Source organism: Bombina bombina, chromosome 10 (assembly GCF_027579735.1).
Source record: "Bombina bombina isolate aBomBom1 chromosome 10, aBomBom1.pri, whole genome shotgun sequence".
NCBI classification, from domain to species: domain Eukaryota; kingdom Metazoa; phylum Chordata; class Amphibia; order Anura; family Bombinatoridae; genus Bombina; species Bombina bombina.
The window spans coordinates 127,015,794-127,031,519 of record NC_069508.1 but is presented as its reverse complement, the minus strand read 5'-3'; the positions used below and the strand labels follow the sequence as shown (position 1 = coordinate 127,031,519).

The 15,726-nt window shown below is 35.9% G+C and overlaps 1 protein-coding gene across 1 annotated transcript in view; it reads right to left on the bottom strand.

Annotated features, from left to right (window-relative positions):
- The window catches only part of ADGRL4 (adhesion G protein-coupled receptor L4), a 323,327-nt gene that overhangs the window by 79,140 nt on the left and 228,461 nt on the right, over positions 1-15,726 (bottom strand). The window contains exon 10 of the mRNA XM_053693324.1: positions 9,870-10,049. Within this exon, the coding sequence (XP_053549299.1) occupies positions 9,870-10,049 (180 nt within the window). The remainder of the gene's footprint in view (positions 1-9,869; positions 10,050-15,726) is intronic.

Sequence of the window (15,726 nt, the reverse complement as noted above, 5' to 3'; positions counted from 1 at the left end):
AACACACCCACAATCGCAGCATGCAGCGAACTGTTGTTCCCCAGCTGCAGAGCTCCCACCTCCTTTTCAACACACCCACAACCGCAGCATGCAGGGAACTGTTGTTCCCCAACTGCAGAGCTCCTACCTCCTTTTTAGCACACCCACAACCGCAGCATGCAGGGAACTGTTGTTCCCCAGCTGCAGAGCTCCTGTCTCCTTTTCAACACACCCACAACCCCAGCATGCAGGGAACTGTTGTTCCCCAGCTGCAGAGCTCCCGCCTCCTTTTCAACACACCCACAGCCACAGCATGTAGGGAACTGTTGTTCCCCAGCTCCAGAGCTGGTAACAGCTGCAGATTTTGCATGCCACAGTTTTGCAATGGGCATACAAATAATACCAGCACAAGTATTGGTGCTTTTTACACTTTGCTTGCAGTTAGCATGTGGTGTGAGATATATCATGCACTGTGCACCTCAGGGAACTGCAGATGTTAATTTAAAATATAAGTGACCTCACTTTTACAATGAGGTGGCTTTGCGACCTCACTAGTGTCTGTGAATACAGGCCATTAAGTGATTGTTTATATACATAATAGGTATAATGCATCAGTAAAGGTGTATATTCTAGCCCTCTAAAAACATCTAATTAAAACTGAAACTTATGCTTTGCTATGTACAAGAGGTTAGTTTGCTGGACACTGAGAGTTCAAAACCTCCCCTTAATGCAAAACCTTTATAAGGAAAATATTTCCATTATTTATTTCAGCTGTGTTACAAGCACTTAAAGGGATACTGAACCCACATTATTTCTTTCTTTCAGAGCTCCCAATTTTAAGCACCTTTCTAATGTACTTCTATTATCATTTTTTCTTCATTCTCTTGCTATCTTTATTTGTAAAGCAGGGATGTAAAGCTTAGGAGCCAGCCCATTTAATGTTCAGGACCATGGATAGTGCTTGCTTATTAGTGGCAATATTTAGCCACCAATCAGCAAGCGCTACTCAGTTGCTGAATAAAAAAAAGGGCCCGCTCTTAAGCTTTGGATTCCTGCTTTTTAAATAAAGATAGCAAAAGAATGAAGAAAATTGATAATAGGAGTAGATTAAGAAGTTGCTTAAAATTGCCTGTTCTATTTGAATAATTAAAGAATAAAATTGGGTTCAGTATCCCTTTAATCACACCATTATGTTTATGCAGATATATTGCAAAGCAGTTATTAATTATACATATATGTTTTCTCATGTAGTAAAACTAAAATGATGGACCTTTAATTGCGTAGATTATTGTGTCTACTACCACTGTTATTGCCTTGTTTTTCTGTATAAAGTGTATTGGTAACTTTAACTGAATGTGTCACCAAACTTATGGCTAGATTACGAGTTTTGCGGTAAGAGGGGTGCGGTGCTAACTTGCACATTATTGTTATCGCTCACTTCCCTACAGCGCTGGTATTACAGGTTTACAAAAACCCGGCATTAACAGGTAAGAAGTGACGTAGAGGAAAATTGAGCTCCATACCGCACTCCAATACCAGCGCTGCTGAAAGCTGTGGTGAGCTGGTTTTAGGTGCTCGTGCACGATTTCCCCATAGACATCAATGGAGAGGGCCGGCTGAAAAAAAGTCTAACACCTGCAAAAAAGAAGCATTAAGCTCCGTAACGCATCCCCATTGATTTCTATGGGGAAACAACATTTATGTTTACACCTAACACCCTAACATGAACCCCGCATCTAAAAAACCCAAATCTTACACTTATTAACCCCTAATCTGCTGCCCCCGACATCACTGACACCTACATTATATTTATTAACCCCTAATCTGCTGCCCCAACATCGCGACACCTACATTATATTTATTAACCCCTAATCTCCCACCCCAATGTAGCCGCAACCTACCTACACTTATTAACCCCTAATCTGCCGCCCCCAACATCTCCACCACTATAATAAACATATTAACCCCTAAACCGCCATACTCCCACATCGCAAACACTAGTTAAATATTATTAACCCCTAATCTGCCGCCCCTAACATTGCTGCCACCTACCTACATTCATTAACCCTAATCTGCCGCCCCCAACGTCGCCGCCACTATACTAAATTTATTAACCCTTAAACCTAAGTCTAACCCTAACCCTAACACCCCCTAACTTAAATATAATTAAAATAAATCTAAATAAAAATTACTATCATTTCCTAAATAATTCCTATTTAAAACGAAATACTTACCTGTAAAATAAACCCTGTTAGCTACAATATAACTAATAGTTACATTGTAGCTAGCTTAGGGTTTATTTTTATTTTACAGTCAAGTTTGTATTTATTTTAACTAGGTAGAATAGTTACTAAATAGTTATTAACTATTTACTAACTACCTAGCTAAAATAAATACAAATTAAGCTGTAAAATAAAACCTAACCTGAGTTACACTAACACCTAACCTTACACTACAATTAAATAAATTACCTACATTAAATACAATTATATAAATTACAAAAAAAACAAACACTAAATTGCACAAAATAATAAAAAAAAATTATCAGATATTTAAACTAATTACACCTAATCTAATAGCCCTATCAAAATAAAAAAAGCTCTCCCAAAGTAAAAAAAACCCTAGCCTAAACCACCAATAGCCCTTAAAAGGGCCTTTTGCAGAACATTGCCCCCCAAAAATCAGCTCTTTTACCTGTAAAAAAAATACAAACAACCCCCCAACAGTAAAACCCACCACCCACACAACCAACCCTCCAAATAAAATCCTAACTAAAAAAACCTAAGCTCCCCATTGCCCTGAAAATGGCATTTGGATGGGCATTGCCCTTAAAAGGGCATTTAGCTCTTTTTCAATTGCCCAAACCCTAATCTAAAAATAAAACCCACCCAATAAAACCTTACACTAACCCCCGAAGATGCACTTACAGTTTTGAAGACCGGACATCCATCCTCAACGAAGCCGGGAGAAGTCTTCATCCAAGCAGCAAGAAGTCCTCAACAAAGCCGGGAGAAGTCTTCATCTAAGCCGGCAGAAGTGATCCTCCAGACAGGCAGAAGTCTTCAGCCAGACAGCATCTTCTATCTTCATCCATCCGGCATGGAGCGGGTCCATCTTCAAGACATCCGGCGTGGAGCATCCTCTTCAATCAACGTCTTATTCCCGAATGAAGGTTCCTTTAAGTGACTTCATCCAAGATGGCATCCCTTGAATTCCGATTGGCTGATAGAATTCTATCAGCCAATCGGAATTAAAGGTGAAAAAATCCTATTGGCTGATGAAATCAGCCAATAGGATTGAGCTTGCATTCCAATCAGTTTTATGCTACAGCTTTGTAGTGTAAAACTCATAACTACAGACTTTAGATTGCATTACAAATCTTGCGGGATAGGCTGTACCGCTCACTTTTTGGCCTCCCAGAAAAAGCTTGTAATATCAGCGCTATGGAAGTCCCATTGAAAAAAGACTTTACGCAAATTGCGTAAGTTAATTTGCATTACGGCCAAAAAAGTGTGTGATACAGCTTTTTTGACCAGACTCGTAATAGCAGCGGTAGTGAAAAAGCAGCGTTATAACCCATAACGCTGCTTTTTCACTCATAACGCAAAACTCGTAATCTAGCTGTTAGTTTGCCTTTCTCTTTAATATAATACCTGCAAGAAGTGTAGACAATAGAATTATATTATCACATTTGACATTTTAAGACTTTTTCTCACCATACATATTAATCAATATGCACAGTAGTAGAGCTGATGAAATTCTAATATAATTTGTATTTAGTCTGAATTCTAATTCTCTGTTAATGTATGACAGTTCCTGAAATGCATTAAAGATAAATAAATTAAAGCAAGAATAAATAATCTTTCATAACAAATGTAAGTAAGCAAATAGTTAAATGCATTATGATATGCAAAACATTTGCAAATGATTAAGAGTCAGGGTAAAAATACTATTTCAAAACTTGGTAATTATTCAGTTTTTCTTTTGGATCCATGAAAATGTTTTACAGGGAGCAGAGACAGCTGGTCTCCCTCCCCAGTGGCAGCACAGTTTCCCATGGAGCGGAGGTAGCAGACCTCCCTCCCTAGCGGTAGATCTCCTTTTTGGGAGAAGAGACAGATGGACTCTCCCCTCAGTAGTTTTGCAGGGTCTCTACCCTTTTCTTGTCCCGAAGTATTTCTCACCAAGGGCAGGCTTTGCATTGGGCAAGGAGGATAAAAGTGTATACAGTTGGTGCCACATGTTTGGGCACCCGAGCTTTACCTGCCCCACCAAGGAGCAACCTCCCCCTCCGGTCTGGGGTGGGAATACAGCCAGGAAACCGGCACTGGCTTTGTTTGTGGGTGGGTCAGCCGGTACTCAACAGAGTGTCACAGAGGGAGACAGTTTGGCCATGGAACTTAAGGACACTGGAACTTGTGGAACAGCACTTGTTTGGGACTTTGCATTATGTGACTATCCCTGCACCCAGGGCGCAGGGTATAAATGCCAGCAGGAACCCCCCAGGATGTCCCAAGCTCAGGAGAGATGGGATAACCTCTCCCAGCAACCAAGAAGTGGAGGGCAACAGTCGGACAGCCCCAGGCCGACCCATTAAGGGTTTTATTTGATTGTTTTGTGAAGAGCTGGTGTATGACCAGGAAAACCCTCCTAGGCTGGCCGGGCTCCTGGAACTCCCAGTCGGCGGCCTCACAACGGACACTAACTCCTCTCCGGCTGCTCCTGGAACTCTCGTTCGGCCACAGGACAGCAGGACACCCGCTAACTTTACCCCTGGTCACTCCAGCAGCCCTTTGCCCCAGAGCTCCACTCTTTTGGGGATTAGTAGCCCCTAGGGAGGACAATAGATGTGGAAATTATCAGAGGGGAGCTCATTTGGGAACTGGGGTTTTGGACACCCCTAACCCCATAACTTCAATGGACTGTAACTCCAGTCCCCAGTAACGAATCATGCTGATATTTGGACTGTGGCATCTGGGGACCGAGAGCTTTAAAATGACACCTGCTCCAGCGGGATCACCCCAAAACTGCCACCCCTAAGTATTGGGATTATGTGAGACTGTGGCTCCTATGGAGGTGCCGGGCTGTCTGGAGGGGCGGGAATGGCGGGAAAACTGTGGCATTGTCTTCTGTTCTTATCAAGATGAGCTGTCTGTATAAAAGGATTGTGTGTTTTCAATAAAATCAGTTCTTGTTTTACTTGAATGCTAGTCTGTCTAGTTATTTGGGTGGGCTTCTGCTAGAATAACTTTCCTGGGCTACAATGCAGCCTGTCCAAGGCAGAGGAAGGACACTCTGGCATAGCTACCTAATCTGGGTAGCTGGAGTCTTCCACAGGGTGGGACCCTGAGTACTGGTGCTGTCGGGCATCAGGGGTGGCTGCAGGCTGTGGTCACTTGCCAGCTACATAGCTGCAGTCGGCAGGGAGGAAGCAGGACCCGTTTGTTGGAGCTACCCAATCAGGGTAGCTGCTATCTTTATTTTTTTAACAAAATACACTAGACTGTATTTTGTTAGCATTTGGGGCACATTTATAAAATTAACCAGAGATCTGATCTCTGGTTAATTTTAAAAGCGCTAATTGCTACCACGAGTTTGCAGTAGCAATAATGAGACACTTGTAATGGCTAGTTAATTATTGCGCACCCGCTAATGAGCGTGCAGTAATTTAACAATCCCCTTGTAATATAGCTCAAAATACGTCATATCTGCTTTTGTATAATTATATGAGTACATCAGCCCAGGTACTCAGCTTATTACATGCCTTTCATGAAGCAGTAAACAATTTCCTAGGGAGCTTATTATAAAAAAACATTTGCCAGTCTAGACGTGGCTTTCCATGCAATACTCGCAGGGGCAGCCCTCATGGAATTATGTAAAAAAATGGGTTGTCCTTGTGAGTGGTGAGCTGTCTCCTATAGAAATAATGAGAGCTCTCTGCTATATAAAAGTTTACAATGAAGGGTGAAGTACACAAGGAGAATCCGTGTATGTTTAAAGTTTAATATTAGGCCTAATATTAGGGATGGAATTTTTAGCTATGTATTCATTCAATTTCAAAATGTAATATTCGAATTTGAATGTGACATTCAAATTTAAAATAGTATTTCTAGTCTACAACTGTGTTTAATAAATGTAATATTCGAATTTGAATGTCGCATTTCGAATTTGAAAATAGTACGTCTAGTCTAAAACTGTGTTTTATAAATGAAATATTCGAATTTGAATGTGACATTCAAATTTGAAATAGTATTTCTAGTCTAATACTGTTTTTTAAATGTAATATTCGAATTTGAATGTGACATTCGAATTCGAATGTGACATTCAAATTTGAAATAGTATTTCTAGTCTAATACTGTGTTTTATAAATGTAATATTCAAATTAAAATGTGACATTCGAATTTAAATGTAACATTCAACTTCAAAATAGTATTTCTAGTCTAATACTGTGTTTTATAAATGTAATATTCGAATTTGAATGTGGCATTACAATGAAGGGTGAAGTACACAAGGAAAATCTGTGTATGTTTAAAGTTTAATATTAGGCCTAATATTAGGGATGGAATGTTTAGCTATGTATTCATTCAAATTCAAATGTAATATTTGAATTTGAATGTGACATTCAAATTTGAAATAGTATTTTTAGTCTACAACTGTGTTTTAGAAATGTAATATTCGAATTTGTATGTCACATTCAAATGTGAATATCCCATTTGAATGTCCCATTTGAATTTGAAAGTGACATTCGAAATAATAAATAGCATTCGATAACAGAATTTTTAAGAATATTCATTCTTATCAACATTCTATTATGTAAATCGAATTTTTAAAAAAACAGTCGTTCTAACATTCAAATCCGAATATAAACACATTCGCTTATCCCTACCTAATACAAATCAAATCACGCTGTTTACAGTGCACTGTACCATAACATTTTTATTTTTATATGCATAGATTTTCCTTTCAGAGTAATTCGTTTTTTGAGATCTTCTAGACATCTGCATGGGCGAAATTAAAATATTGAATCCAAAATATTTCATATTTTGAATATTCGGTGCCTGCTCTATTTGGTATTCATCTAGTTTTAAACATAACAAATACCGACTATTCTGGGAACATTTACATTTGTTTTCATTAAACAAATGTCAATATTCCAAAGCTACAGGTGAAAAAGTTCCCCTGCAGCTTTATATTTACCACTCCTCTTCTTCTCCTCTGATGCAGGCTTTATGAACCCCTGTGCTAAGCTTCTACAGCACGCTAAAGGTAAGTATTGTATCTATTTAAAGTAAATGAATGAATACGGAATAATTTGTCATTATTCATTTGTTTTATTTAAATTTGGTGCTGCATTTCCTGTTTCATTAACAAATATCCATTCGTAACAAAACAAAGGCATATATCTAGTATTTTGATAAAAGCTTGTAACCTTTTAATTTGTGGGAAAAAAAAACAGTGAGAACTGTAGTACAAAAATGGGAATTAGGAAACAATTTCATATACGCCCATGGAAGGCCCATGTTCAACCCATTTTACAATAAAAAACATTTTTTTACTTATAAGTACAAACTTTTTTTGCACATCCAGTGTGCTTAAATTACAATTTATGCTGTGTAATTTAACTACAAATTTAATTACAAATTCCTGTGTTATTTAACTACAAATTTTAAGTTTTTGATAAAATAATTTTTGGTGAATAATTTTAGTTATGATTTTTAATGCACCTTAAAAGGACATTCCGGTCAAAATTTAAATGCACAAAGATTAATTACATCTTTGAATAGAAACATATTTGCAATATAAATGTATTGACAAACATGCTTCTAGTAAAATGTATCACTGTTTTAGTGTTAACATTTTTCTCTGCACGTGCACCCACATTTAAAATACTGCAGCTGCTCAGATCATCAGTGAGGCTTGTATCATGTCAGCAATGAGCAAATTGAGTCATTACCAGAAGGTACAAGCACCTTGGGCTCTCTAAGTAAGTACTGTGTTTAAAATGCTGGCGCACGGTGCATATGTAAATACACTTTTCAAACATCTATAGCTTTCATTAGAAGCATTTTTGCTAATACATTTATAATACAAAAATGCTTCTGTTCAATACCAAAATGCGCCCATGTGGTTTCCAATTCTAGATGGAATATCCCTTTAACAATACAATATTTTTTTCTCAATATTTTTGTGTGAATGGGTGAATTATTCATTTTGAATGATTTTTTAAATTACTATTTTCAGTTTTTTTAGAGAGACGCTCTGTTTTCAGTTGAGATTCTGGTGGGGCGATATGTTCAAGTAAATTAGTTTAGCATAGGTTAAAAAAAAATATCTGGGAAATAAAAAAGTCATCAAACCACAGGCCTCACTGGTTTGTGAAACTCAAATGTCACTGAAAATACTCCCTGCGACCTAATTTTTTAGAATTCAAAAAAATATATATAATCTGTCACCTTGTAACAGCTGAGAGTTGTGAGAACAGCTCCATAATAATCAATGGGACCCACAGATATCTTGCAACCATTAAAGGGATACGGAACCGACATTTTTTCTTTTGTGATTCAGATAGAGCATACCATTTTAAGCAACTTTCTAATTTACTTCTATTATCAATTTTTATTTGTCTCTTGCTATCTTTATTTGAAAATGAAAGTCCAGAACCCTGGATGGCACTTGTTTATTGGTGGATGAATTTATCCACCAATCAGCAAGAACAATCCAGGGTGTTCATCAAAAATGGGCCAGCATCTAAACTTACATTCTTGCTGTTCAAATAAAAATACCAAGAGAATGAAGAACATTTGATAATAGGAGTAAATTAGAAAGTTGCTTAAAATTGCATGCTCTATCTGAATCACAAAATAAAAAAATTGGGTTCAGTGTCCCTTTAACTTCTCTAGCAGAGAAGTTAATGTTATTGTAATTTATTGTTATTCTCTAGCAGAATAACAATAAATAATCCTTCAAAATATTCAAAACAAAAATCTTCTCTAAAACATTCCACCATAACATATGTACAAAAAAAATAAAGAAAAATAAAAGAACAAAGAAATGAGGCAACCACCTTATCTTTGAAATAACAAAAAGGGCAATAGAGTTTTTATGAATGCCGAGTGCTAAAAAGTTAGATTAAAAACCTTGACCACACCTTTAAAACAATTTAGAACCTGCACAGTTAGTAACTTGTTCTCTTCTGTGATTGTTACTGGCAGCCAAAAGGGTATCATTATTGCTCTGCCATGCCCCTGCAGGATGTGATATGCATGACAAACATAGTTCATTATGCACATCAAAGGGGTTAAAATTGTGTGTTTCATCTCAATCATGAAAGCTTAATTTTGACTTTAGTTGTCCTTTAAAAAACAAAAACACACAGAGTATTTTTTCATATCTACCTGATTGTCAAATGCTATTAAATTTCCAAGGCTACATTGTCAGATACAGTAATTTTGACCACAGTCTACATAGTAAAGTGAACTAAACTGATCCTAAAAATCATATATTGCTGTTGCATGTTAATCAAATATTATTTTTTCCCCGATAGAGACAATTTTGAAATTCTGGTAATGAATTAAATAACCAGATGCAATTATTTCACACTTTGGGGCATATTTATCAAGTTCCATAACCTGTCCGCCTGCTCTGAGGCGGCGGACAGAAATCCACCCGATCGAATATGATCGGGTGGATTGACACCCCTTATAGCGGCCAATTGGCTGCAAATTTGCAGGAGGCGGCATTGCACCAGCAGATCACAAGAACTGTTGGTGCAATGATAAATGCCGACAGCGTATGCTACTTCATATCATGTCTGTTCGCACATTGTTAAAAATATACCCCTTTATCTAAAGAAATGTATGAAATTTACACATATTAGTTTATATACTTACAGAACGGTGGCTTGTTGATGACATCAGGATAGCAAAGTGTGTGAGATGGTTACATTTACATGATGTATGAGTGACATTGGTATAGACTATTTCACAGCCTTCAGTTGACCATTCACCGTTCATTGTTTCTGGTAAATAGCTCCAAAATGCACAAGTTGTTTTATCAGTAGTTGACAAGGCCTGTAAAATGAAAAGTTAAGCACATAAGTATATTTTGAGGTAAATAATTAGTATATGTATTCTGTGATTTTAATGGAGGGACACTGTATTTATTTGTTTTCTATAATTCATATGAAAGACCAGCATTGACATGACCACTATAGTGGGAAAATTATATGCTCTAATTACTTGAGTTGGAGTATGTAACTTTAACACTAGCGATCCTGAAATGTTTTGTGCTTAACCCTCACAAAGGGGTAAACACATAGTTAAAGTATTTCTTGGCAGCTTCAGAGCACTACTGATCCTGAGTGGAAACTGTTGGTCACCCAATCAGTAGTTGTAGTTGCATATTTATTGACCTTATCCCAAGGGAAAAAACACAAGAGAAAGTCTTTGAAGCAATATCACAAAAATGAATTGCTTAAAAATATACAATCATGAAATAAATATAATAGAAACAAATTCAAAATCCGATGTGACTTAGAAGGGTAAACCAGGAATAAAAAAGGAGCTAGGCATTTAAAATGTATGTCAGAGGTGTCAGTGGAATCAGTGGAATCATATATAAAATACACAGATGTTAAATTAAACTGCAAAAGAGCTATAAAAAGAGCCATGCTAGAAAATGAAAACTGATAGCTAAAAAAGTGGAAAATATTTTTTAAGTACATGAATGCCAACAAAAATGTAACAATAGAAATGTTGGATCATTGAAATTTGAAAGTTTAGTTAAGGGACATGAAGCCCAATTTTTTCCGTATCATGATTCAGATAAAGCATGTGATTTTAAATAAGTTTCAAATGTACTTCTATTATCTAATTTGTTGTTGTTCTCTTTGTATCCTTTGTTGAAAAGTATACATAGGTAGGTTCAGTGGCTGCACATAAATATCTCATGTTATTGGCTCACCTGGTGTTCATCTAGTGCATTGCTTCTTTTTCAACAAAAAATACAAAGATACTGAAACAAATTAAATAACAGAAGAAAAGTTGTTTAAAATGGTATGTTTTGTTATCAATTCCAAAGCGTTGTACGGCATCTAATAAGAACTCGTGATTAACACGATCAAATGCCTTTTCGGCGTCTACCGCTAATATTGCGGCATCAGACTGTTCTTTCAATGTACTCTCTTCAACATTCTTAAAGTAGTCAATAATTAGAAGTAATTGCCTAATTTTTGCTGCTGAACTGCGGTTGCGAATAAAGCCCACTTGGTCTTTATGAATGACATCTGCTATCCCCTCTTGTAATCTTGCTGCTAAAATTGATGTGAATATCTTATAATCGGAGTTTAACAGTGCTATTGGTCTATATGAGTCCCTGTTCGCTGGATCTTTCCCAGGTTTAAGTAGAAAGATAGTATTAGATTCTAAAAATTTATTTGGTATTTGGACCTCGTCTGAGAAATATTGGTTAAAGAGTTTGTTAAGTGGGGAATTAAGGTAGGTGCCATGATTTTATAAAAATCGTTAGGCATTGCATCCGGACCTGGAGCTTTCTCAAGTTTTAATGATTGGATAGCTTTTGAGACTTCGAGCTCAGAAATAGGCCCATTTAATTTCTGGCTGAACTCAGATTTGAATTTCGTGATCTTTAAGTCTTTCCAGAACACATCCCTAGCCGACTTATCCATAGGTGTAGATGAATAAATTATTTTATAATGTTGGTAAAAAGATTCCAATATGTCTTCTGGGGCATTCAAATGACTATCCTTGATCTGTATTGATTCTATTGTTGGTGATTGTTTAAAGTTTTTTACTAGTTTAGATAGCAGCTTACCTGATTTATTTCCATATTTATATAGGTTCGCTTGATATTTTAGTTCTGATCGAATTGTTGAGGCTGTTAAGAAGGAATCCCGTTCTTTTTTCAATTTGGCATATCTAGTCCAGTTTTCTTCTGATTGAAAATGTAAAAATCTGTTATAAGCATTACTTACTGCTGCTGTTATTTGCTTTTCCTTTCATTGAGAATTACGCTTGCCCCTCGCCATATAGGCAATGATTTCTCCCCTTAATACCACTTTCGCTGTCTCCCAGACAACTGAGAAGTTAGATACTGATCCAATATTAAACTGAAAAAATTCTTCTAGTTTATTTTTTAGCCAATTACTGAATTTCGGATCGTTATTTAAATATTTTGGATAGAAAAAATGCGCTCTTCTTGTAGATAGATTATTTACTGGGATATCTAGCATCACAGGGGCGTGATCTGAGATACAAATTTCTGAAATGGTAGCTCTGGCTCCTCTTTGATATGAGCTATCATTTACTAAAATAAGATCAATTCTGGATAATGATTTAAATGCCTTTGAATAACATGTATAATTTTTTAAATCCGGGTTTTGGACCTGCCAGATATCTCTGACGGCTAGATTTTGAAAGATAGTGTTAAAATTTTTTGCTTCCAAGTTATCTTTTTTAGTTTTTTTTGCGCAGTACCTCTTCTCAGTCTATCGAGGGGACATCAGGGTGCCATATTAAAATCACCTGCAACTATTACATAACCTTCTGCTACTTGAAGTAGTTGAGATTGGAGGGAGTCCCAGAATTCTGGTTTAATTGTGTTGGGGGCATATAAGTTGCATATTTTATATATAGATCCTGCTATTTTCAATTTTAGTATTAACGCTTTGGAATTGATAACAAATTTTATAAACTGGTGGAAAATATATGTTTATATTCATCCACGAGTCTAGTTATTAATGGACATGTATCAGATACAATTAGAATGTAAAGAGGAACCCGTCAAGGATGTCCTCTTTCACCTCTATTATTCGACCTAGCAATTGAACCACTTGCATTGAAAGTTAGACATCAGATTGAGGGAATAAAAATTCATAAAAAAAAGAGGTGAAGGTCTCCCAATATGCCGATGACCTACTACTATATATCTCAAACACATCGTCAAATATTCCCAAATTTAATAAAATAGTAGATTTATACGGTCGATGTTCAGGATATAAAATAAACCACAAAGTCTGAACTATTGTGGCTGAGGAAAACGAAAGATTCCTGCACAAAACATCCTTACAAACTAGTTAGAAGTTCCTTTAGGTATCTAGGAATCATAATAATATCAGATAATCCTAAAGATTGGTACTCTCTAAATATATCTCCTATATTAAAACAAGCTCTGAGCTATATGAAGAATTGGCAACATCTGCCACTCTCCATCTCAGGGCGAATAGCTCTTTATAAAATTACTATCCTTCCCAAGATTCTCTATATCTTGCAGAACCTTCCTGTTCTGATTAAAATATATGATATAAAGAAATTTAATTCTACTCTTAGAAGTTTTATATGGTATTCAAAAAAACCTAGAATTTCACTTCAAAAACTAGCCTTCCCTAAACAATATGCCGGACTGGCACTCTCTGATCTGCATTCCTATAATCTTGTTTTTCTAGGTCGTATAGCTTCTGACTGGATAGCAGAAGCAGATTATTTCACAGACAATGATCTTGAGGCAAACATAATATTCCCTCTAATTCCACTATCTTTGCTGCACTTGTCTTATAATTCTATTCCTAAACAAGTAAAGAAGTTTAAAACAATCTCTATAATCATTAAGGCGTGGAAAAAGATTGGAGCAAAAGTTGGAATTAACACAGAACTACCTAAACATCAAACCCTTATTGGTAATCCAGAATTCCAAGAAGGAACTTCTTCATCCATTCTGATGAAATGGAAGAGGCAGGGAATATACTATGCACGACAAGTGGTTAATTTTGAGACGGGGAATATTAAATCCTTTGAAGACTTAAAACAAGAATATAGCTTGGATAATCGTGACTTTTTTGCATATCTGCAAGTTAGACACTACGTAACGCAATTAATTCATAAGTTCCTGTGGAACTGGACATGGGGTAGGTTAGGGAATTGGCCAGTTCTGATTAAAGCCGGATGTACCTCTATTTCTCCATGGTACACATACATGGTAGGGTTTAAGGGTGAAGAGTGTGTCAAACAAATAGCTCAAAAATGGACAAACCTCTTTATGATTAATATTGATCATAAGAAGCAGGTTTTACGTTCTATAGTCTTACTTTTTGAGACCACAATAGCTGAGACTTGGAGGGAGTCCCATGTGAAACTCATACACTTAACATACTATTCACCAGATAAAGGTTATAAATGGCATAATACAAACTTTAATAGCTGCCCTAAATGTAGATTACCAGCGGCCGACATAATTCATGTATTATGGTCTTGCCCTAAACTGCAACAATTCTGGCTTAAAATAGAATTTTGGATAGAAAAAGTCTTAAAAATAACTCCTCTAAAGCTTACAGGCATAGATATAATTTTCTTGAAAGATAAGAGTCCAACTTTAAAAGAAGTAAGAATAATAAATCTAATCATTTTAGCAGCTAGAAATTTGTTATTTAAGGACTGGAAGCACAATATTATACCATCAATAACAGAGATTAAAAACTATCTTAGGAAACAATGTATAGTTGAACAACTAGCAACGAACTTGAATTCGGAGCAAGAGATAACTAGTTTTTTTCAAAAGTGGTCAAGATTTATTAGGATATTCCTCCCTAGCGAGATCGATACTTTAATCTATCCATTTCGGAAAACCGAAATTGTGTTATTAGACATATGGTAACTTAACTTATCTTATCTGAACAACAAACAGCTTTTTTTTTTTTTTTCTCCCCCTTCCCTTCCCTCTCCCCCTCAGCTCTGGACATAATTTGATACATTCAAAAGTAAAAGGAGAAAAAGAGAAAAAGAAAAAAAAAGGAAAGCAAACAATCTAACACAAGAAATAGTTAAGTTAATCCATTCCAGGAATATTATCTCTCTGGTTTATTTTTGTTATTTTAAAAGGAAAATCCAGCAGACTTATATCTAGTCAGATTGAACTAAGTAGTAACTCATATCAACGGTTCAAGATTAGAATTTTTTTTTGTCTTTCTTATTGATTTATCGAATTGATGAATTTGATATGAAATTAATATCTTATCATATGTTATCTTTTAAGAAGAATTTTATGTTATGAACTCTTTGTTACTATGAAATCTAATGTTATCCCTGCTGATAATAAATAAAAGATGTAAAAAAAAAAAATGGTATGTTTTATTTGAATCATTAAAGAAAAAATTTGAGTTTCATAACCCTTTACTGAAGGTAAGGAGAAGGCAGAATTCCGGAAGCAAGGAAGAGCAAATGGCTGAAGAACTGCAGATCAGTGTTACAAAAACTTTGCAGAAAACAAGTGATTGGGTGACAGGATAAAGTGTCAAATCAATTAAATAATGTTAAGGAAGATTAAGCCCTAGTGCTACATGGTATAAATCCATGGATATGCAGCGACATTACTGTTAGCCAAATCATTGTCTTTAAAGGAGTAAACAACTTTCCAGTTAATTTCCATTATTAAAATATTTTTATATGCACAGCTCCTACTGAGTATGTGGAAGAATTCACAGTATATACATTTATGCATTTTGTGATTGGTTGATGTCTGTCACATGATGAAGGGGGAAGGGAAAATGAACAAACTTTTAAAAATATCAGCAAAAATATCTACTACTAATTTGAAATTCATTCTAAGTGCTTTTGTTTTGTCTTTTTTTTACTGTGCGGTCCTTTAATCTTTCAGGATTCTTTGTGTTGTAAAATTACACCAGAAGAGTGGGGTAAAACAGATGTGGTGCCCATATATAAAAAGGGATCAAAGGTT